Source organism: Patiria miniata, unplaced genomic scaffold (genome assembly GCF_015706575.1).
Source record: "Patiria miniata isolate m_02_andy unplaced genomic scaffold, ASM1570657v1 HiC_scaffold_3, whole genome shotgun sequence".
Classification (NCBI taxonomy): Eukaryota; Metazoa; Echinodermata; class Asteroidea; order Valvatida; family Asterinidae; genus Patiria; species Patiria miniata.
The window spans coordinates 19,108,864-19,132,477 of NW_024037069.1; the positions used below are offsets into that span (position 1 = coordinate 19,108,864).

Below are 23,614 nucleotides of genomic sequence, written 5' to 3' on the forward strand. Positions count from 1 at the left end.
CAAAAAATTTTTTATTGTGTATCCTTACTGTTTGGAACAACAAGAAAATGAAACAGAATACTTGTTTCAACAACTGTAGTACATTATATCTTTATTAACAACCCTGGTAGGGCAAACAATTTGATTGATAAAATCCACTTTTTTGAAAAGACGGGCCTTCAAAAGAACTTTGTTGGTTATTTTTAACTTTTAAACTGAGGTTTTATCGTTGGTGATGTTTGAAGACAATTATTTGTTACAACGATTCTTGAAATCGCAATTTTGGACAAAGGAGGTTTGAGGGTCATTGCGTTTAAATGGTGATATTCTTTGAACGGATTGAGCAATTTCAGTATTTTTTCATCTAAAAGTAGCTTATGAAATTGGCTTTCCAGTCATTACATATTTTTTTAAATATGAAATATTATTTTGGGGGTTTGGGTTTCGCTTTTTTGACTCAACCTCCTTAATGCAGTCGTCCTCCAATAGCAAATTACCTCCCCAACAAATAAAAAAATCATTGGTAGTCATTCTTAATGATGTTTGGATGGAAAATTACAAAATGCGTACAAGGAAACAGAGATAGGCAAAATGGCACACTTTGAAACTAAATTCACAGAATGACTCGCATGCTGTGGTCATGATTTAATAATAATAATATCGGAGTCTTATATAGCGCACGTATCTACCAACTATTAGGTACTCAAGGCGCTGGAGATATGTCTATTTTTAAAGAAAGGTAAATAAAGTTTATAAGAGAGATGAGACCCATTATGTAGCACCTTATAAGGGTGTACAAGGTGCAATTATTCCATTATAATTTTTTTTAAAAACATGCGCATCTGACAGTGGATTTGCAATACGTGTCATGTAGTATTGACCATTCAACATGAGGTAACACCGCTCTGTTGTTACCATGGATCAGCCAATCGGGGTCGACGATTCCTTGAAGATAAAACTCAAGATAACCTGGGTACAGGAATGAATAGAACAATAAAAAAAAAAACTTTGATATATTTCATCTTACAAATCACAAAATGATACAAAGAATATGTGGCAGCTTTTATAGGGGGAACATGTGGGCTTAAGTAAACAAACAGGGGGACACACTACCAACAAAGGGGGGGGGGGACATCTAAACTTCAACTAAAATGATTTTCTGTTTCTAAGGGGAGCTACTCCTATTTACTATACACTACATACATGAAAACTATACAAGATAAATTTGGCCCTGCCACAAATAGAAATAACTTTTGGGTTTGAAGGTCAGATTTTTCTTTGCATTTGTCTAGGGCTCATCTGCTCAAATAATGTAGGCTGCAATTATCACAATAACAAAAAAAAAACACCTTGATACTTTACAAAATCTTGCAACTTCAAATCCTCACGTTTCTCTTTAAAAAAAAATCGGCATGAGCGAGGATTTATGCCTTGTGTTTTCAGACATGGGGGTCGTTCACAGTAGTAAATACCAAAAAAAAAAATTTAATCGTGCCACATTCCCATAAACAAATTATTTTGTGTGGTACTAAATCTGGATAAGCCTCTTAATACTCCATAATCCGTACAATTTGAATCTACAAAAGCAATGAAGGACATTCAGAAGAAAAAAAACTCTTTCAAAAATATTGAAGTTGAGGACATTTTTCGGCCGTGTGAAGATTTCTTGTAAATCCATGTTGACACGATTTGGAGTGCACTTCCATTGAGAAGGGTCGTTGAGAAAGCCGAGAGTATGCATTGAGCTGAAATCTTTTTACCTTGGGAATAAAAGGACAGGAATGTTTCTTAAGCAATAACAGTCCAGTTCAATATTTCTTTACAATTAAAAGCTTTGTTAAAGGAAGTTAAGTGTTCATGCCCGTTCGAAAACTCAGTGGGACATTCAAGGTTTTTTTCCCCATGAAGGTTCTTTGCTAATCCATCTTGTGCACAAACTGTACTCTAAAATATGTTAGTTTGGTTTTTTTATATTTGGGGTCGATGTGAAAAAAAAATCTGTTTAACTTCTTGTGGTTGAAGCATAAAATAGGTTATGGGAACCGGTTTATTTTGGCTTAAAAGGGTGCTTGCTTTAGACAACAACTCAATGTAATCGTTTGAATGTCTTGTGGTATTCTTTTCATTACGTCTATTTGTAATCAAATCCATATTCCTGTCATTTGTAACTTACAAGTCGGTTTACAGGTCCTTTCACCCGAGTAAAAGTGGATGAAAAGTCACACTTGAATGCCTTTGTCACTTTTTTTGGGAGGGAGGGTGATAACTCATAACATGAATTGGGATTGGATGCCTTGTGGCAAACTTGTGATGGACTTGTGATGGACTTGTGATGGACTTGTGATGGACTTGTGATGGACTAGTGATGGACTTGTGATGGACTTGTTACGACTTCACTTAAACACTGAGTTAAGGCAATTAACTCCACAGTCAGACTTGAAACTCCCCATTTTATATATATTTTTTGTCTGTTGTTTACCTCTCTGCAGCCAAATCTATGTCAGATCCCGGGCATGACCTGGCCCCCCGTCCTGAGTGGACCTCACCGATGCAGCTGATCGTAGGAGGCTCCATGGCCATCTTGGGAACCATCGTCATCATTCTGGCTGCTACCATCTGCCGCCTGGCCCCCCGCCGCTTCACCGGTAACCAAAAGTTCCGCATAGACGAGGCGACACTTGTGCAGTAAAACCACCCAATTTGTGTTTTGAAAAGGGTCCCTGCTGTCCAAGTTGCGGCTTCCAGCCATGAATAAACTTAACAACATATTTTTTTAAATTTTTAATCCTTCTATAATATTTTTTTTATTAATAGTGTTATAAAATTGTGTAGTTTTTAGCCTCTAAATCTCTTAATGCAGCTTTTATTTGTATATTTTAGAACAGTTTTTACAAAGTTTCTGTGAAATATGTGATTATCCGAAGGAGAATTTTCAGGAAGAGGATTAAGCCATGTCTAAGGCTGTGCCCAAATTACTTGGCTATGGCTTGATATTACACACGAGTCTATGGGAAGCGGCTGTAGCCGCTACCATAGTGTGTGTGCAATTTTAAGCCATAGCCAAGTAAGTAGGATGCGGCTGCAGCTGCGGCTTTCAACTACACATGTGCTAATGGAAGCGGCTGAAAGCCCTTCCCATAGACACTTGGTTACTGTTAGCCATAGCCTCATTATTCCCATGTAGCCTGTATCTTTAATTTCAGCCCTGTATTCACTTAAGTGTTTTTTTTGTATTTAACCATAAAGTGTAGTTTTTAATCAAGTCCTTTATGCACATCTAAAGTTGGGAAACATGTAACACTAAATGCTTCAGAGAAATTTGACGCATATTTTGGGTTTATCCCGTTAGCCTATTTGGATGCATTGCAATATGGCAGCATGCTGGTCATCTATGCAATAGATTCTTATCCTAAAAAAAAGGTGGCAGTAATTTGTATTAATTAATCAAAGTTTGATTTTGATTGTAATCAGTTAAAAGTCTGTATTTTTAATCTGGATATCATTGCAAAACCAAACATGAGGTGTAGCTCAGTTGCTAGATACTACACATAAGCAGATAATTTGTTAAATGGAAAAAGACTAATTGTTTAGACCTGCAAATGGATCAGACGCAATTACAATCTGCTAACTAATAAAGTTGATCAGAAATCAATCAGAATTCAGACCCAAGAAGCCTGCTTTATATCGCATGGTCATTTTTTAATAAAATTATGTAAGAACTATTATGACATTTTCTATATAAAAGTAGTTTTGAGATTAAAAAAAAATATCAATTGTATGAATTTCAATCAAATTTAAGTTTGTGAGGTCTATATTTCAAGTTAGCCATCTGTAAAATTATGTGTAGATTTAGATATGATTGAGGAGACAATTTGTAAACAGCTTTTGTACCGAATGAAATCGGTCTGGCGTGGAAATCAATAAAACAACCGACACCCCAAATTGTGTCTGATGTCCATAAAATGACCTCGCATTTTTGTGTTTCTTTGAATGCGGATACCGTAAAAGTACAATAGGCCTAGCTGTCCCAGGCCTGTCCTTTGGTCCTTGTTTGTTTGTTTTTGTGGCCAATATGAGACCCCATAGTGATTTCCTCTTCTGCGATTTATCTTCTGTTGTTTGTTACATAAAGCCTAACGCTGCAAGGTCGACTTTGCATGAATGCGAACTATACAGGGTGTTCGGAAAATAATGGTGCATGTAAACCCCGCCATTTTTGCCAATTTACAACCGGAATTTGCTGCAAATGTTTACACGATCTTCAAGGTTAGCTTGAGAATACCGGGTTTTTCTTATTAAGATTGCTTTTGTAAATCCAGAGATATGTTCGAATAACCGCAAAGCCAAAAAAAAAAAAAAAAATCTGTGCCACTTTTAGGAAGCGAGTGCTTCAAAGATCAGACAATGTCAGTATGGGTCTTTTGATAAGATATTATCCCTATGGGTGTAAGACAAACATTCCATTAATAGGGTTTTGTTCTTATGTTGAAAGAATTTAATAGTACAGACAGGTTCACTTCTTTAAAACTTCAACGAAAAAGCTCAATTAAATATAAATAAATATTGCACACTGCTTAAAAATGATAAAATCACTAACAGTAAAGCAATTTGGCTTTAGACTAGGACTATACTGATTTTAACTGCTTCACAGAAAGTGGCACAAAATGGGTTTCTTGGCTGTGCCGTTATTCAAACATATCTTTGGATTTACAAAAGCAATCTCAATAAAATAAACGGTATTCTCAAGCTAAATATATTACCTTGAAGATGGTGTAAACATCTGCATGGGTTTACATGAAGGGGTTAACATGTACAATTTTTAGTTCAGGACGCCCTGTAGTAAGCTAACTAGTGGCGCTCTATTCCTGGTGTCATTTTGTTTGAGTATTCACATTTTTTTAAATGGTGCACGAATTTGACCAATTTAAGCAATCACTTGAACTATCGTTTGACTTTAAAGGGCCCATGTAATGTATTTTTTTAAGCAATTCTTGAACTTTTGTGTTGCATATAACCTGTATTTTTATGTTGCTATTTTCAAGGGTATTTTGGTGCTTTGTTGGTTTTTTGTGCTAAATGAAAATTTACATATTCATGAGCAAATGACGATGACGTCATTTCAGGCAGAAACCTCAATGTTTACAGCTGTTTTTGTACCAAACTTTGCCAGAAGTTTGGATCAATAATTGCGTCACGAAGTTTCTTGTCTTTGGCAATTCGTTGTTCTGTCAGTGCATGATAATGAGTAAGCTAATAAGCAAACCTTTCTCGTAGGCTAAATGTTTTCAATGAATTTTTTGGGGGGGGCCATGATTTTGAAACGTCTTCCTGAAAACGACATCGCATCAACAGCGCCCTCAGTTGTCGAGAAAAGCATGGACACTTTTAAAAGTTTAAAGTTAAAGACGGGTACTTTCAATAAACTTAACCGAAAAGGACGTCAAATAGTTGCATATATTTAACAGAAGTAGAAAGTTACACAAAATAAATTCCAAAGTAACAGTCATGTCATGATCCCTTTAATTTGTGCCCTTTAGGCCTATTGTACTCAACTTTTTCATTTGTATGCCAATTTTCAATTTGGCACAAAGAATCCTAAAAACACCAGAAGCTATAACCCCCCCCCCCCAAGCACAATGTAGACCTTCATTTAAGAGTTAAGTGCCCTTTTTTGTATTGATAAAATGTAAAACAGTGTCAAGCTTTCCCCTTTTTATATCGTATCACTTTCATGAAATGATTGAAATTGAAGGAAGGTTTGCATTGGGGCGTGGTCTTTATGAATTCAGTGGAGTTGGAGGCCTTGGGGGCAACTCTCGCGAAATTCTCAATTTCTAACCCTAATTTTAGCTTGCTAGATATTTGAAGTTTTTCCCATCTTGTTGAAGTATTCCAAGCGCAAAGAGCCGAAACGGGCCCGACAAATTTCAGATCTCTCTCTCATCAGTTAAGCAGGGGGGGGGGGGGGGGGCAAAGGGGGCCATGCCCCCCCCCCCCCAAAAAAACGAAACCATTTTTTTTTTATGTGACATCGCAATAAAGGCAGGCAATGAGTACACCACCATCTTTTCCTCAAAAAAAAATTGGTTAAAGTGGTCAGAAATTGCCTCAGATCGCACCACAGAGCATCTAGAATCCAAAATTTTTCGAGGCCCTTCAGCGAGCCCCGAACCCCACGCCGTAATTTTTTTGACCCACTTTTTGGGGGGACCAAATTTTTTTTTGCCCCCCCCCCCCCAATTTTTGTTCTGGATCCGCCCTTGCCGCCATCTTGGCTGTACTTCCCTTGTTGAAAGCTGCTCACTGGTCTGAGCCATGGTCTGAACTCAGTGACTTTATCCAGACCCCGCCGTGCACATTAAACTCGACTCCCATGAGCGTTTCCATTAAAAAGGTGCTGGTTTGTCTACCGCCATTATTTCATTCAACTTGCCCCGTCGAGTCATCCGTGGTCGAGTGTCCAAGGAACCGACAAAAATCGATACAGAGCCGCTCTTTTCTTTACTCTCATAACGAGCTTCATAAAAAAGCAGACTTAATTTACATACCAGTGCAAATCAGCCTTATGTAACCCAGTCAAAAGGCTTACGAAAATAACCTTAAGCGAAGGCTCGTTCTGATGGTTGTGGGGTCTCTTTGAAAAGAGACAGACCGATACACAATAGTCGGAGGTAATTTAAATTCCTACAATAAAACCCCCTTTGGCTGGCATTCTATTGAGGAACACCACGCCACATTCCTACCTTCTTATTATAGTCGTTTGTGACGGTGGGGTGGGCCCGATTGCTCGATAAACGGTAACTCGCCCTCGTACTTTACTTTTGAAAAACAAATTTCTTTTCGCTAGGTGGCTGGCATTCTCTACAATGTTTGGCAAAGTACATGAAGTATGTCTTAAAAAGTGCAGTTCAGTGGGATGGGGTTGAACAAAATTTATGAACCCACGCCACGGTGGTTGGATGAAGTACCCTCAAATAATTTGACCTTTCGTGACGTCGTGGAAGTCTTCCGATGGCACTGTGCCAAAAAATGTGGTAATCTGGCCTTCTTCAAAGTTTTACAATTGTAAATTTGTGGGTTGGGCCCCTAGATCTCAGTGTGCAAATAAGAGTAAACGTGCTTTACCACACTGTAAAATTGCCCAGGTAAATTTAACTCAAGCAAGGGTGAAAATTGCAACCATAGTTACCTAAAATGGGTTGTTCTTTACCCAATTGTTTGGGTTAGAGTTTCTGTTAAATTCAACCAAAACTTGTGATACAAGACCACATTAAATTTAGCTTGGTATAACCACAAGTTTTGGTTGAATTTAACAGAAATTTTAACCCAAACAATTGGGTATATATAAAGGACAACCCAATTTTGGGTAGTTGCAGTTTTCACCCTTAAAATGAACCCAGGCCAATTTTTTCAGCGTACGTTTTCACACGAAGAGACCTGATAGGTTTTTCCCAAAAAGTCCTTGAAACAGGGGATCAGTAAGTTAACCGGTGTTCCATTTCTGCTTTTTTTGATCCGGCTGTTTTCCAGGGGACAACTTGAAGCCTATGGGAAATAACTTTTTGGCACTGCTTGCATCCTGCCTTCTGGGTTGACCGAGGAAGACACAGAGAATCATCAAAAAATGACATCTTCGTTGCGAAATGTTGGCTTCATTCTCATATGCAAATTATAGTTTGCTATAATGCACTGGTAGAATTAAGAAACTTTGTGAAATACCATTTTAAGCTGTTTGTTACTAGAATAGAGCAGACATAATTGAAGAAATGGGCGTTTAAAGCGCCACCATGAGGCAATGTACCCCTCCCAATGCGCGCTGTTTCTCGGATTTTCTAAAAAAAAAAAAAAAAATGCGCATGAATAAGGCGCCACTGAAATACTCGCTCACTAAAGAACAGATCAGCCTTCAAAACACCTGTGCAAATTAAAGATAATGTGCAATAAGTAAGAAATAAGCGAATGTGAAGAGGCACTGTCTCGGGTGTCAATGTGTTTTCCTGTCCCCGTTTTTAGTATAAATGACGCCATTATACCTAGAAGGCCCGCGCTACCGTGAATGGACGAGAAAAACGTCATTATACCTTCTACAATGTGTGGCTTTATTCTGTGAGGGGTTTATTTTGATAAATATTCTCCCCGAGAGAGTCAAAACTCCATTCGCTTGGTTTAAAAAGCGTAAGCAATCCGCTTTTCTTCAAGGTGACTTTTTATCTTGAACGATTCAGCGATGATATTTGGGTTTATAATGCATGCTATAAAACCTCTATTCTCTCGTTACGCAGCGATTTGGAAGACCTTTTGATTTTAATGTTAGAACGTACAATTTCTCTATTTCAAAGTATTTTTTTAATGTTTACATGTATTTGTTTTCGAACAACTGGCTATTTTCCCCCTGAGCGGTATTCCCTCCCTGTTATCACAGTGCTGCTTGCTTTTTAAACCTTAAAGTGAGAAATATGGCCTATAAGATCTAACGGTTTAAAGATTAAAGGTTGCAATCGGTTGAAAGAACAGTGTTTGAAAGCTGTCCTTCATTAAATCCTTGCTCTCCCAACAATCTCGGTGACATAATCTCTCAATAGCGGACTCCTTAATCCTATTCAGTCTCAGCACACCTCTGCCAGAATTGGTCGGCTTTAATACAAAGATAAGACGATAAAAAAGGGCAAAACAGAAGAAAACCATTTTATCTGCGTTCGATGCGGCCATGGTATTTTAGCTGGGGGAACATTGCTATGGTGATTTTCATATGTGCGTTTATATCCGTTGCAAAATAGTTATTCTCCATTTTCGTCTTTTGATCTACAAATATATAAATTTCGCGCCAAAAATATTCAATTGGTTTAATTGAGCTCATTCGGCTCACTACTGTACACGGGAAATTACTTTAAAAGTAGAAAATCAAAGTCTCTAATAGCTTGGTTATGCTTGAATTTTTTCTTTGTTTGTTAGGCCTAGTTTTGTTATTTTCGAATGTAGAATTCCGCCTTCGAATTCCATTGGTCAGCTCTGTTTAACGGGACATGAAAAACTGTTACAAATATCATATTTGTTTTTCCATTTCCATCATATACGGTTCTATCAACTGTAATGCCCACATTTAGTGCATAATCTGTACATGACGGCCGTACATTCCGGGTGCTAGTAGTGACATCACAGCGACAGCTTTTTCTAGTCTCCTTCACAAAACAGCATTAACATTTTAAACTAGAAATCACTCAGAGAGAACGAACCCCCACCAAGGCTAAATAATTCCCTGCCGTGTTGCCAGTAAACACCCAAAAGAAATACTTGAATAAATGGTGAAGAATCCTTTTACAACAAATCCTGGATGCAGACCCAGATTCGGATCACTTCCAAAATGAATCAATTTGTACCTGTATACCAAGGACCACCCCTAAAAACATTCATGCAAATCCGTCCATTACTTTTTGAGTGTTTTTGTTAACAGATAAACCAACCAACCAACCAACAAAATCCGATGAAAACTAACCTCCTTGGCGAAGGTAATAATAATAATGAAGAGGTGCACTTCTAAAAATGAAAAACATAAAAGGAGGACCATTATTTTTACTCAATTCAAAGACAAGGAGTTGGAAAGTTTTTTCCACTCCGGGAAATTTAAGTCTACATACAAGTTCTCGAAATGTTCACTAAAACAAATGCGTCACCATGTTTGTCCCAATACCAAACAAGAGCGGCCAAAACAAGTAAAGTGCCTATAAAGGCCTATATCGCCACTGTGTTAACGTTATTCAAACATATAGTCACCCAACCACACGAGATAGTCACACATTTACGGAGCCGCACAGTGACAAAACAAATCTAGGACTGTTACGTAACTTAATTTTCTGAGTATGGTGTGGGGAATAACCTCAGCTAGACTGCTTTCTTTGGGTGACAATACATGTCGCCTCCAAGCAACTCTGCCAAGTACCGAGGTCCCTTGGTGTACAAAGAATAGACACCGATGTATATAACCCCCTAGGCCCTAACCAAAATCAAAATGAAAGACTGATGACAAATTTCCAGTGTCCTTTTGAATTTTGCACCCCTTTGAAAAGCGGTCTCCATAGGCCCATCCCTGCTCTTAGCCATGGAGGTCTGATCCACGGTTTAAATGAGATACGCACCCGTAGTTTAACAGTAATGAAGTTTTCTGGATAATACCATGTGAAAAAAATGGTCTATCTATACTGAAAAACTAGTTCTAAAAGATTTGTTGAGGAGAGTTTCATATCGACGTTTTGGACTGTCCGTCCATTATGAGGAAATGATGTTAAATCTAAAAAGGCAAAAATGGCAATGAAACGTCCATGTCATTTAGAACTAAAATGTGCACCAGTGTGTGTGCGTGCAGGAGATATCTAAAATGTACAATACGGTGATCCTTTCTAACAAATTACGGAAATACTTTGGATGCAATATCAAAACATTGACAAAGTGGTTCAAGTTAAGATCTGTTAAGATCAGATTCTTAGCCAATTATCGACCAACCTTTTGGGAGTATTTCACAAGAAAAAAAAACACATTATGCCCCAGCGGAAATCCGGAGTGCAACATGATATGCGTCAGCTCCGCTTTTATCCTCCCCGTTCCTCCCCGTTGATCTACGTTCCTCCCCGTTCAGGAGGTTTACCATCAATTCTTCCTCCAATTTGATGAGAAGAGACCGGATGCCCGCCTCAAAATAGTGTCCATCTACGGGATTTTGTCTCGCTTTGTCGCGACTCGGTGGTGTGACCATTATAAACGATGTCCAGCAAAACATCACTAATAAGATTGGAATCCCAGACTGGTCATGCGATTACATGTCATTACGAAGGATAAATCGATCCAAGTATTTTCCAGCTACTGGGATACAATCCAAACTCAAATTTGCCAACTGGCGGGATGAGTATATACATCAAAAGAACGGTGTATGGGGTAGAATAAGACGGATATCTTTCTATTGACTTTGATTTACTGAATTAATTAACCCACCAGTCAATACTCATTTGAAAATAACATCTCTAGGGAAGATTAGATGCGAGACGATTTCTTAAAGGAGTCCCTTAATCTGATGCAGATTCTTATATATTAACTTAGGATTCCTAAGACTATTGTGCAAAGCTAGGATACATTACTAGAAAGTGGCTCAAAAGTAGAAATACAAGCTGTGGTAGGCTCTGGTAAGCACGATCGCCGTAAAAGGCATATAGGACTATAGGGTGAGTCAAGAAAAAAAAGCGGAACTCAAATCACAAAAAAATATATTTCATATTCAAATGTAGCACCAAACATTGAATGACTGAAAAGCCAATTTCATTGGCTCCTTTTAGATGAAAAAAAATAATGAAATTGCTCAATTTGTTCAAAGAATATCACCATTTAAACACAATGACCCTAAAACCTCTTTCGTCCAAAAATGCGATTTCAAGAATCGTCATCACAATAACTGCCTTCAAACATCACTTTCAATAAATAATAAGTTTAAAATTTGAAAATATTTAACAAAGTCCTTTTGAAGGCCCGTCTTTAAAAAGGAAGAATTGGATTTTATCAATCATATTGTTTGCCTAACCAGGGTTGTTGAAAAGATATTGTGAACTACAGATGTTGACGGTTGTTGAAACAAGTATTGTGTGACAATAAACTTTATTTCCGAAACAGGTTTTAGGGTCATTGTGTTTAAATGGTGATATTGTTTGAACGGATTGAGCAATTTCAGTAGTTATTTTCATGAGTACCGCTTATGAAATTGGCTTTCCAGTCAGTACATTATGTGTGGTGCTACCTTTTTTTAAATTTGCTTTTCATGCTTTTTGTTTCCAATAATAACACCACTCCAAATCCAAAGAAGAAAAGTTCGAAATCCAACCTTGTGAAGTTTCAGCTCAGTGGATATTACAGCGAAAAAAAAATTCGCAATCATTTTGTTCATGAAAAACGATTTCGTTAATATCACTCCTTATTTCCAAAACTCGGTCAATTGACTGATCGTTGGAAATCACCCACATATCTTGATTTCTTCTAAATGACAGCAAGCCAGACGGAATAATTTAAGGGGGTGTTTAGAACCAGTACAATCTTTATCAAAGTATAAGCTTTTTTTTAAGTTAATCATTTTACAGGTTACTTTTGGGACACATGTATGCAAATAATTCTATAGGCCTTTAAGGCAAGTCCAACTCTTTTACAAAAAAAATAACAAGGTGCTTTAAGTGGGAGGACAAAACAGGAATATCGATCTAGGTTCGTCGACCGATACAGTGAATAACCTGTACCTCTTGGCTACGATGACCCTGATTTGATCAATGAGACAGAAGCTTCTCAGAGGGGAGTTCAAAGCACTTATGCTCCAAGAAGGCTATGGTTGCTATTCCCTGTAGACAAACACAATCGGGAAAAGCTGTCCAATTAGACTTTCAAAAGACGGATATACACATCAATTTATTTGAAAGAATGACCCCTACTCCACTGCAATGTGTGGGCAACGGGCCAAATGATGATGTTTGTTGTCCGGTTCAGCATTGGAAAACTTCATTTTTAAAATTGTTCACATTCGAAAATTGGAAACAGAAACAATGACGAATATTGTCCTTTTTATATTAGTGTGGAGGGATTGTACCTTAGTTCTTTTCATAGCAGAAAGTCCATCTTTCTTTATCGCCGGAGCATCAACTTAACTTTTATGGTATCTGCATTAAGTTCCACAATCACCGGTCTACATAGAAGTGAGCCGATTATAAGAATGAAATGTTTGGCACGCGAACGCCACAAAATTATGTTTACCTTGTTTTGACTTTCAATTCGTCTGTAATTGATACCACCCTTCCAGTGTCAACTTCTCAGGTGATTGCTACTTCGTTCATAAGTATATACGAAAACTCTAACGCCCGAGTCAATTTGATAATCATTCACGTTCACAGGTCTGTAAATGCATTGTTTCCTCAGATTCTCTGCAAGCAATTATTAGCTGTTTCGGTAACACACCGAAACAGCTCTTGTTTTCGTTAAGATTTTTTTTTTTCTTTTTTTTTTTTTTTTTTTTTTTTACCCCCCTCTCCTTTTTCAGACTTTTTCTCCATAGGTTTAACACACGTTTCTTCTACCAATCCACTTTGCCACTTTTTTAAATCCGATTGATTTCAGACTTGGTACATACTTAGACCACCACCCACAGATGGTCCTAGAAGAAATTTGTGATCATGACGTCATCAGGTGTCAGGTTACATCAAATTAAAGATGCATTTTTCCCCATATGTTTTGTACACGTTTTAAAACACACCAGTTTGGCATCTTCGTAAATCCGATCGACTTTAAACTTAATTCATACTTACACCACCACCCACAGATGGTTCTAGACGAAATTCGTGATCGTGACGTCATCAAGTGTCGGGTTACGTCACATTAAAGATGCATTTTTCCCCATAGGGTTTGTACATGTATTAAAATGCTCCATTTCGGCACTTTCGTAAATCCGATCGACGTTACACTTGGTACACACTTAGACCACCACCCACAGATGGTCCAAGAAGAAAATTTGTGATCGTGGCGTCATCAGGTGTTCGGTTACGTCACATTAAAGATGCGTTTTTCCCCATATGTTTTGTACACGTTTTAAAACACTCCACTTTGGCACCTTCGTAAATCCGATCGACCTCAGTCTTGATACAATTTTAGACCACCACCCAAAGATGGTCCTAGAAGAAATGCGCGATCGTGACGTCATCAGGTGTTGGGTTACATCACATTAAAGATGCATTTTTCCCCATAGGGTTTGTACACGTTTTGAAACACTCTACTTTGGCACTTTTGTAAATTATGCGATCGACATTAGACCTGGTACACACTTAGACTACCACCCAAAGATGGTCCTAGAAGAAATTCGTGATCGTACCAATGCCGAGATGGGTTATAGATGAAAATTCATGTGATGTCATCATCAAATGTCATGTGACGTCCCTTAAAGGGGCATTTTGTTCTTCATAGGCCTATATTTACAGACCTATATATTCGATTTGGTTATAACTTGACATGTACGAATAATGTGCTGTTATAGATGACATTTTTAGTGACGTCACTGATTGTTCATCACGTGCACAGAGTATTTTGAATATCCGAAACAGCTTGTGTTTGTCCACAAACACATCTCTAGTTTTTTTTATTCCTGGAAATGTAAGCAAGGATTCCTCAAAAGTGTCGCAAGCCTGAAGAAAGCTGTAGAGACGAGACAATAAGAAGAAATTACAGTTTGATAGGTGGGAGGAAAACCCCAGAAGAATATTGTGAGGGAAACCACGGAATCAGGTAGGGACTGAAAACCCAATCCACATGTGGACCAGGGCAGGAATCGAACCCGGGCCACAGAGGTGGAAGGCGGGGAACGAAACCACTGCGCCAACCTGACTGTCCAGGTATAAATGGCGTGTAGCTAAAATGATTTCACCATTGGGGATCGGGGGAATATTTATAGTGAAGCGCCGGAATAAATAATCGAAGAAGAATAATATGTGGAGTGCACAATAAGCTCTGGTCGTGTTCCAAGAAGTCTTCGTGAAATCGATCAATATTGAATATCATCCCTGCCAGATCATTAGGTTTATACATGTTGTAATGAAGTTCCACTTGTTCCATCCGAGACACGGATTGGTCGACAAAAATCTTCAAAAGCTCTAGTTTTATGCGAGAAGTTACATCCGGCCCTCCATGGACTTCTTTCCTTCTTTTTTTTTTTTTAAATAGTTTGGATCCTGGGTTGAAAATAGGTACATGTGTAACACACGGCTATAGGCCTTTACATCTCTAATGCTATAAAAGACTTTAAACATGGTTCAATTATGTTCAGCCATGCACTTAGTCTATCTATTCCATAATTTATGAACAGATTAGCTGATTAATTTATGCAAGACAACCGCATCTTGCCCTCTAGATTTTGACCAATCAGCGGGCGCTCTCTATATCGGGTCTTCGGTCATTCACCCGTTGCGTGTCATAGACATGGATAAAAAAAAAATGTGTCACGCGCTTTGTGTCATGTTACGCGATATGCGCCCGGCTGTTGTTGTATTACAAAACACTGCATTCGAATTGACCAATTAAACCATTAGTCCTGATTTGGGAATGAAAGACGTCACGCTTTCGTTAAACCGACTCCGATTGGCTGGCGCGCGGCTTGCATATATCTGCATGTCTAGACATATCAGACGTTGTACAGGAGACTTGGCTCCGTGGATAACGGGTGATACTCAGACTACCATGTACTAAGGATCTCTTTCAGTGAAAGCAGGGGCAACTTCCTTTGTGCAATTAAAAGGGATCATATCAGTCGATTTTTTTTTTACCCCTCCACTATTACGCCACTCTTCGACTAGAGTGTTAAGTGGCGTACACAATTTGGATTCTCATGGTTTGTCTTTCTTTAAAAATGATCTTGAAATCCACTCAGCCGTATTCATAGCATTTGCTTACACACTGATGCACGCCGCTGTCCGAGAGTAACGACGAATCGTGAAATCAAGGCTTCCTCGGCCTCACACGCACTCAACCAAAAAAGAAAGCCCCCCCCCTTATACTATTTGTCTATAACTCAAAAACTACTGGGCAAATCTTGCTCAAATTACTAGTGAGCCGTACAGAAATTCCTTAGCTATCCAGCCATACTCTTTGTTTGGCCCAAACCAGTGATAAAGTGTACATTATGCAATTTGTGACAAATGGTACCGAAAAAAGTTGCACTTTTGTATACGTGCAAAGTGAGTGTGAACCGCAACTTGCTTAATTGCGCGTATACAAAAGTGCCACTGTTGTTGGTACCCTTTGTAATAAATTACATAAATTCGTACACATTATCCCTGTTTTGGGCCAAACAAAGAGTATGGCTTGATTGCAAAGGAATTACTGATTAAATGGAACGGTTCTATTATGGTGCATTGAACAGCAACGCAGATTTTGAATCAAGGAGTGAATCCACTCACAATGGACCGATCCAGTAAGCACCGCCCCATGATGTACTGACCAATCACAGCCGTGATTTATGTCCGACGTGCGTGCACAGAAGTCCGACATGCGTGCACGCGCGTATGATGCGCGCGGCAGGAAAATGCAGTGTGGCATTGGAGAGGAGCACGTGGTAATTTGCCCACGTGCGCAGTGGGCGGGGCTTACTGGATCGGTCCATTACCCCCGTTCGGAGCAGGGGATTGCCGCTTTGTCCGGAACAAAACTGGAGTCCGTGCTTTGGGGTCTTTTATTCCCCGCCTCCTCAACAGACAACAAGCTGAAAGAAGTACCAGGGTGCCTCCCCTGTAAATCGGGCTATTTTGAACCTGGCCTGTCTGTTTAATGACGCGTTTACCAATGCTTCCCTCACGTTGTTCTCCGTCCATTTTTGTTTTGGGCGCGATGCGACCGCAGCGTGTGAAGTTGGGAAAAGTGGCCGATCCTTTAACTCATGACTCAAATTTACTTTTTGCATAACAAAATAACAATTATTTTACTTATCTGCGTGGTTAAAGAGATGCAAAACAGCAAATCTGCCGTTGCGGGTTTGCAGCTGATCTTCTTCATGATATACCAACTAATATAAACAAGACCGTCAAGACGCGTTTGAGACCTCAAACTTTTAATTTGTCGCACTTCTAATGCGAAAGTGAAATGTGATATAGAAACAAGGCCGTTTGATGGTTCCTCGTGGAAATGACGCCAATCCCAAATCTTTGTGTTTGTTTGTATGTTTGTCTATTAAGCAGCAGGTCACTAAAAAAAATGAACAGACAGGAAAATAGTCCTCGTGCAATTAGACCGGGACCTTAGAGGTACTATATCCTTACATTATCCGACACTGTTATCAAAAATCACTGCAACCTTCGATAAGTGTGCTTAGAAGGTAATTTCTGTCATTTTTAAGTCCTGGCAGGAGATCCTTCTTGCAACACAACCAGAGCTTATTTTGCACTCGCTCTTGTTTTCTCTTATTGATTTGTCCAGAATGGCAACCTTACGCTTTGTCTAAATCTAAATCAAATAGCCCCATGCAGGTGCGAACATTAAGCCCTGCTGCCCTGTATATAGGAATGCTGAAAACATTCTTGGCTATCAGTGCTGTGGCGGTAAGCCGATGTCTGAGCTAGCCCTCCATGAATTGAATGACATAATATCGATTGTCTTCTTCGCTGCATCTGAACAATCGTGTACTTTGCATAGAGTGTTCGGACATTCACGCCAAAACCGCCACTAGTCCGTGCTGGATGATGTCGTTTTGAAAGCTCCGGACAATAACTAGTCTTTATGCAATGCGTCCCCGTGTGCGCATGCTCGGCTTGAATCTCCACGCGTCTGTGAGGAAGCACTCGAGCACCTTAAAAAAAAGTCCAACAAGTACCTGGGCGTTGACACTTCTTGACCAATAGCATCGCGAAACGACACAATACAGAATTGAAAAAAGATGCTTTTTATTCGGGACAGGGCGTGAGTGGTGTTTCGGGGTTGTAGTGAAGACGCGAGTCACTCCTCGAGAAGGCTGTGTGAAGGAGTGGATATCGGCCCATCTCTCTCTTCCAAGAGCCCGCATCCATCAGCGGGAGATAAAAGAAGCCGACAGCATGGGGGTGCTACTTCTGACGGCTGTGATAACGCTCCTTGCAGGACAGACGATGTCGCAAGGTAGAATTTAAACGTTGACAAAATGTAGATGGTAGTAGAAAAGAAAACACTTAATAAAAACTGAACTCTGCATTGTACCTTTGGCAAAATCAAAATTGTTATTTTGTTTGTATCCTTTTATCTTATTCTAAGTGTTTTTCATGTTGTAATACTTAGTTTGCAACCTTACTGACAATTGCACGTACTTAAGAACTAGTACGAGTACATACTTGATTGGCATCCTTGTTAACGAGCATGACAAGTGGCTTGTTCATATTTGATTTATTGCGTATAACGTATTTCTTAGCTCATATATATATTGTATCGTATTGACATGCAAATTGCAACAGCCGACAATTAGTTTTAGGTCGACAAATAAGTTATCATCATTTTGGTGGCGAGGCGTTTCAATCCGCCACGATCGCTCCGGAAGTTCCCGTTGTTTGAATTTAAAGAACAACCTGGTTTTCTTGACGGCAAACCGGGGATCAAAGATTTCTCGTAATTTGTAACTACGTAACAGTCTTCGGAAATGCACTTTAATGCCGCCAATTGAATGGCGTGGTCGTGAGGGTTTTTTTGTCACGAAACATTAAAATGTTATTAAATAACATTAGGAAAAAATGTTGCAACCTGACGCGATTCCCCTGACGCCACTTCCGCAATTGGGTACAAAGTCTATGGAGAGTCGAGACAAATTTTCTAAGTATTTCTTAGCAAAATTGGAAATATTTCTTGGTCCCAGATTCATGTCTTATAACCATTTTCGCAATGAATGAAGCTTCATTGAGATGATATGTGAAGAAAAAGTGGCGTCAGGTTGCAAAATTTTCCCATAAATGTTTAAGCGATAAATGCCAAGGACCGAATGTCGAGTATAAATAAAGAAAAATCAACATAGTTTTCCCCAAAAAAGTCGAGTGTCAAGATTCCCTCTGCATTTTATCATTCAGTTTATCCTGTAGTAATCTTCACTGTTTAAGTATTGAGGTTCACGTGGGACTATTAAAGCTAAGTTCATTCAGGTGTATTATTGACCCCCGAAAAAAAGGTGTGGCCTACAAAAAGAGACCTAATTATCGCCTGAAGTAAATCCTGTCCCTTGAAATCAGTAATTTAAAGAAGCGCACGGGATGCTGAAAGCAGGGTTTTAGAAGCTGTGAATGGCCTGGTTTTTAAATGCCCCCTTGAATACCCTCCGGACCCCCCCCCCCCCCCCATCCTGACTAATAAATTCATTGAACACGTTGGTCATCCAAGGGACCTAATCGATGGTCCCGCGTTAGCATACATGTAACCCTAGTACTATAGTCCGGTCATACTAAACAGCGTCAACACAGCGTCAACACACTCCAAAGCGTCAACACAGCGTCAACACATCCAAAATGCATTAAAATTTACAAAAGCAGTATGTAACCCATACAGTATGGACAGAAACAAGATTTGTGCTTAAAATCAATAGGTTAAACGTCTGAAAATCGCGATTTTTAGTTCAAGAAAATTGGCTCTCCGTGCCGCTCCGAAATTGGCTCTCCGTGCCGCTCCGAAATCGGCTGCCGAACACCCGCCATGTTGCCTCAGTGGCAGCGCGGACCATACCATTATTCTAAAGGGTGATAGCGTTGTACAATAAACCAACAGAGAGGGACGCGGCCGGGGTCGCCAGTGTTAAAAATATCTGCAAAGACCAAAACATAAACACAACTCACAAAATAATGATCTACCACTCCTCCGATCCTTAGTCCTCACACAGATCTGGTATCCCTCTGTCTAGTCTGCAGCAAGGCGCCCTCTGTTGTTTATGACAAGATAATGTCATTACCTACACACCCCTACTTGAAATGGTGTAGTCCAAGCTTTGTGCGAAGTCAAGATGGCGGACAACGGCCGTGCAAGTTATTTTTTTCGCGTGAAAATACGATATTTTTAACAACGAAATGGAAACTCAATCCAATGGAAATTCTCTTTTATTGTATGTTTCACAATTATATGCCCTTTTTGTCAATTCAGAATGTGTTTTGGATGTGTTGACGGTGTGTTGACGCTTCTGTCATGTGTTGACGCTGTGTTGACGCTGTGTTGACGCTGTTTAGTGCGACCCATATATAGTCTGGCCGTCCAGTGACCATCATTCAAAAGCCTATAATAAGCATCCACCGTGGGCGATCTAAGTAGCGTGGGTGCCTTTAGAAAGCTAGATTTCCATTCAGTTGTGTTATGTAATTCTTCAGTATAGGACGGACAATGCGCGTCCTTCAAGAACTGTAGTACGACTCGAGGATATGGTGTGAAAGTGATCAGCGTTCAGAAAAGCCGGGCGCGCCCGTGGTCTTATTTTTTGTGACCGTATACATTTCTAGGGTGTGGTCAGTTGAAGTCTCTTGGGGAAAGAATTCCATACTGGGCCGACACTCGTATTCGTTAATATGACCGGAAAAGTACCTAAAGTTGTAAATCTGATGAAGAAATACTATTGAGGAGTGCAAACAATCTTTGATAATACTCTATAATTTTCAGTCATGGCCCATAGACTTTGTGCAGGAGCTCTGAGTGGTGGGCCAGTATGGAATTCTTTTCAAAGCAGTTCAGGCACCGTCATTTTACCCCATGATTTTCCCAATAAAAAAAAAATCGGCTCTCTTCACAATTTAACCATAGACCAAGGAACAGAACCCTGAAGTTGATATTCAGTATGTACCGGTACCAAAGCGAACAAAAAAACTATCAAGTTACCGTTATCTGCTGCATGGTAGCTATTTTGGCAAGTCCCAAAACATAAAAGTGTCTTTTCGTTCTCTAAAAAATGTGGAACGGGATCATGATCTATACCATTACCAGTTTTTTGTTTAAATGTCACGGGTAGAAGGTGAAATTTATCCGTTTCAATTTGTATATGTGCCATATTTTGTTTTCGTTAAAAACAGTTGCGCAGTTTTGATAACATTCATGGACATATCTTTAAGACGTGGCCTATAAATAGGGGAAAATTCGCTGAGTTATTGTTTAAATAGTTAACCCATTGCATGATAGTTTGGAATGCGTTTAGGAAAGATTCCCATATCTGGCCATCACAATTTTGCCCTTCATTGATATATCAGCCATCAGAAAGTTTAAAAAATGTCCTTAAAAGTCAAATTTAGCGGGGAAAATATTGAAGTATTTACTGATAAAACACTTAGAAATTTTCAGACCAGTCTCATACGGTTTGTGCACAGGGTGACAAGTGAAAGCCAGATACGGGAATATTTCCTGCGTTTGGTATTATTTTCGGTAACTTATTTCGTACGAGATCCATGACAAACAACTTAGCTACAGGCCTAGGCCCCCTACATCTTCGAAAGTCTCAACTTTGCCAGATTGGAAAAATCTCAATCCTGCAAGTTTACGATATGGCAGGCATTTGACGGTTATGGCAGATATTGAAATGGTGAATAAAAGACTTTGAATTATCCAAACGATTGTATACTTCCGCTGAAAGCATTTCTTGAGAAAAAAAAATGCCCATAATGTAGTGCGCTCATGTTGAACCTATGCCTGATTTACAACATCATTTGATGATAAAGTTGGTCTATGTGCATCCCCCCCCCCCCCCCCCCCCCCCCCCCCCCGTGAAATACCGGCGAAGGCGCCCTGTGTGTGGCGTACTAAAGTCCTGGAGAGACTCAAGTTAAGTCTATGTATTCTTAATCCGGCGGATTCTGACCTGGGCGTTTTCCATAATTCTTTTAGTTTATGAGACTGTCGTCTGCTCGTCTGACTTGACCTTTTCCATGGATTCAATCACTTTTTACGTGAGAACTGTATAGATTGTGGAAAAATAAGTCTTTTTTTTTCATTTGTGTCATAATGCTGCGCAAAAAGATACCTTTGTTACCGAAAACGGTGAAAAAATGTGTTGGTTCCTCCCCTCAAATAAAAAAAAAGCGCAGAACGGGGACATTTCTCTCATGTCTCTCTAGACGTGAACGTGGCGTGTTTACACGCCATTTTCACGGGTCTACTCTAGTCTCTAGTCTTCATGATTAGCTTGCCTTTTAAGAAATTTGTTCCCCTATCCCTGCAGCGGAGGCAAAATGTTAGTTTATCGGAAAAAATGTTGCAACTTGTCTGACGCTGCCACTTTATTCCTTCATATAGCATCTCAATGAAGGTCAGTCATTGCAAAAATAATAAAACATGAATCTGGGACTGAGAAACATTTCCAATTCTGTTAGGAAATACTTTTAAAAAGTGTGCTTGACTCTCCATAGACTTTGTACGCAGCTGAAGTTGTGTCAGGTTGCAACATTTTTTCCAGTTTAACTCTTGACTAGTAAGAGACAGCTTAAACAATAAGGTCCATGCAGTACATGACGTCAGCTGAGGCTATCGAGAGATTGACAACTTGACCTCACTGTACTGAGGTCAAAACTCGCATATAATTTTACTCCGGGATAATGTTGTGCTTACCCTCTATTAATGAATCAAAAAACAGCTAAATAAGTGAATTTGTTACAACCAATTTAAAGTGTGTTTTTTTTTTCATTGTGGGCCTAAAAGTTTCATTTTCCCTCATTTTCTGTGCAGAAATGTGTGCTACGAATCAGTGCCTCAACGGGGAGAATTGCTACAACAGACCAGTCGACGCAACCAGTCCTGATGGCTATATCTGTGAATGCAACCTTCCATTCCGAGACAGTTACAACTGCGCTATTGGACCTGGTAGGAAAAACTTGTTGGGGGGAATTAAATTGGATTTTGAGCTAGAACAAGCCTTGCAGATTTTGACCGTATGACCTTGTAATTGTGCAACTTGCAAGGTCGAGTTCATTTAGTCAGTGGCATGTCTAAAGGGCATAAGGACCTTTCTCAACCCCTACCCCCCAAAAAAAATTATGCAAATAAAAACTGACCATTATGTGGTTTAAAAAAAGTAAAGTCCCAAGCTAAATTATTATGACAAAGACATATTCCTTTATAATAACTGTTCTTGATCTGTTCCATGTTTAAAAATATTGTGATTGACTTGCGACAGGCTATTTTAATTTTTTTTCAAAACTGATGATTTTGTTTGTTTGTTTTTTTCCCCGTGTTTCAGACAATCAGGAGGTGTACACCTGCTTTGGTAGTAGTTGCCAGAGCGGTACGTTCACCAGCAAAGAGTGGCCCAACGTCTACCCGAACCGGTACCGCGCCCTCTATCTGTTGTACATACCGGGCGCCAACGGCATCAAATTCACCTTCAACGCCCCGTTCAGCATCGAATCGGACAAGGATGAGTTGTACATTGGCAAGGGTCTGACCGTCGACTTTGCCCTACTCCTCGGCAGCGATACGGTGGGACCCGATGTGGCATTCTTTGACGGCACCCAACTGCCTGCCGAAACGATCATACCGAACACTGACGTCGCCTTCCTGTATTTCATCACCGACAAAAATCTGAATTTTGAAGGGTTCTCTGTGAACTTCTTAATGGGTAAGTCCAGGGCGTCAGATCGTCTTTTACATCTAGTTTCTAAACTCAAATGCTTGCAATTTGGTGGTGTAGTGGAGGCCCTTTTTGATAGATCACGTGGAGTGCTGTGGCCTCGTGGTTAAGGGCACTGGATTCGTGGTCAGTGGGTAAAGCTGCAGGTTGTGGGTTCGAGTCCAGCCCGGGGTCATGGTGCATGTGCCCTTAGGCAAGGCACTTTGTCACTCATTGCTTCTCTACACCCAGGAGTAAATGGGCACCTGTGAGGGCAGAGATGGTTACTGTGATTGAATTAGCTTCCTTGCGCCTAACGGGCTGCATCGAGCTGTAGGCCTATATAATCAACAGGGAGCTGAGATGGTATTTGGGATGTTTCATTGGCCCAATGATCAGGGGTAATAATAATGTTAAGCGCTTTGATCTTGGTTAAAAGCGCTATAAGAACCTGTTATTTATTATTAACCTTCCATACTCTTAGACTTCTGTATGTTTTTTTCTTTTAAGGTTTTTGTTGTTAAAACCTAGAATATAAGTTAAACAATTGAAGGCAAATATCAT

The 23,614-nt window shown here is 39.6% G+C and overlaps 2 protein-coding genes and 1 long non-coding RNA gene across 19 annotated transcripts in view; all 3 read left to right on the forward strand.

Moving 5' to 3' along the window:
* LOC119737763 overlaps positions 1 to 3,942 on the forward strand; it is a 70,017-nt gene extending 66,075 nt beyond the window's left edge. For all 12 annotated transcript variants that reach the window (XM_038212338.1, XM_038212339.1, XM_038212344.1 and 9 more), the window contains one exon: positions 2,469 to 3,942. In XM_038212338.1, coding sequence (XP_038068266.1) covers positions 2,469 to 2,668 — 200 coding nt within the window. In that variant the 3' untranslated portion in view covers positions 2,669 to 3,942. The remainder of the gene's footprint in view (positions 1 to 2,468) is intronic.
* Positions 749 to 2,131, forward strand: LOC119737765. Its single transcript, XR_005272405.1, has 2 exons — positions 749 to 1,032; positions 1,224 to 2,131. It is a non-coding gene; the product is annotated as an uncharacterized LOC119737765 (long non-coding RNA).
* Positions 3,943 to 17,349: 13,407 nt separating the features above from the next.
* Positions 17,350 to 23,614, forward strand: part of LOC119737766 (mucin-3A-like) — a 60,791-nt gene continuing 54,526 nt past the window's right edge. For 5 of the 6 annotated variants that reach the window (XM_038212351.1, XM_038212352.1, XM_038212355.1 and 2 more), the window contains exons 1-3: positions 17,351 to 17,625; positions 22,171 to 22,305; positions 22,682 to 23,059. In XM_038212351.1, coding sequence (XP_038068279.1) covers positions 17,565 to 17,625; positions 22,171 to 22,305; positions 22,682 to 23,059 — 574 coding nt within the window. In that variant the 5' untranslated portion in view covers positions 17,351 to 17,564. Of the gene's footprint in view, positions 17,626 to 22,170; positions 22,306 to 22,681; positions 23,060 to 23,614 lie in introns of all 6 variants that reach the window. The other variant, XM_038212356.1, reaches the window with a different exon arrangement.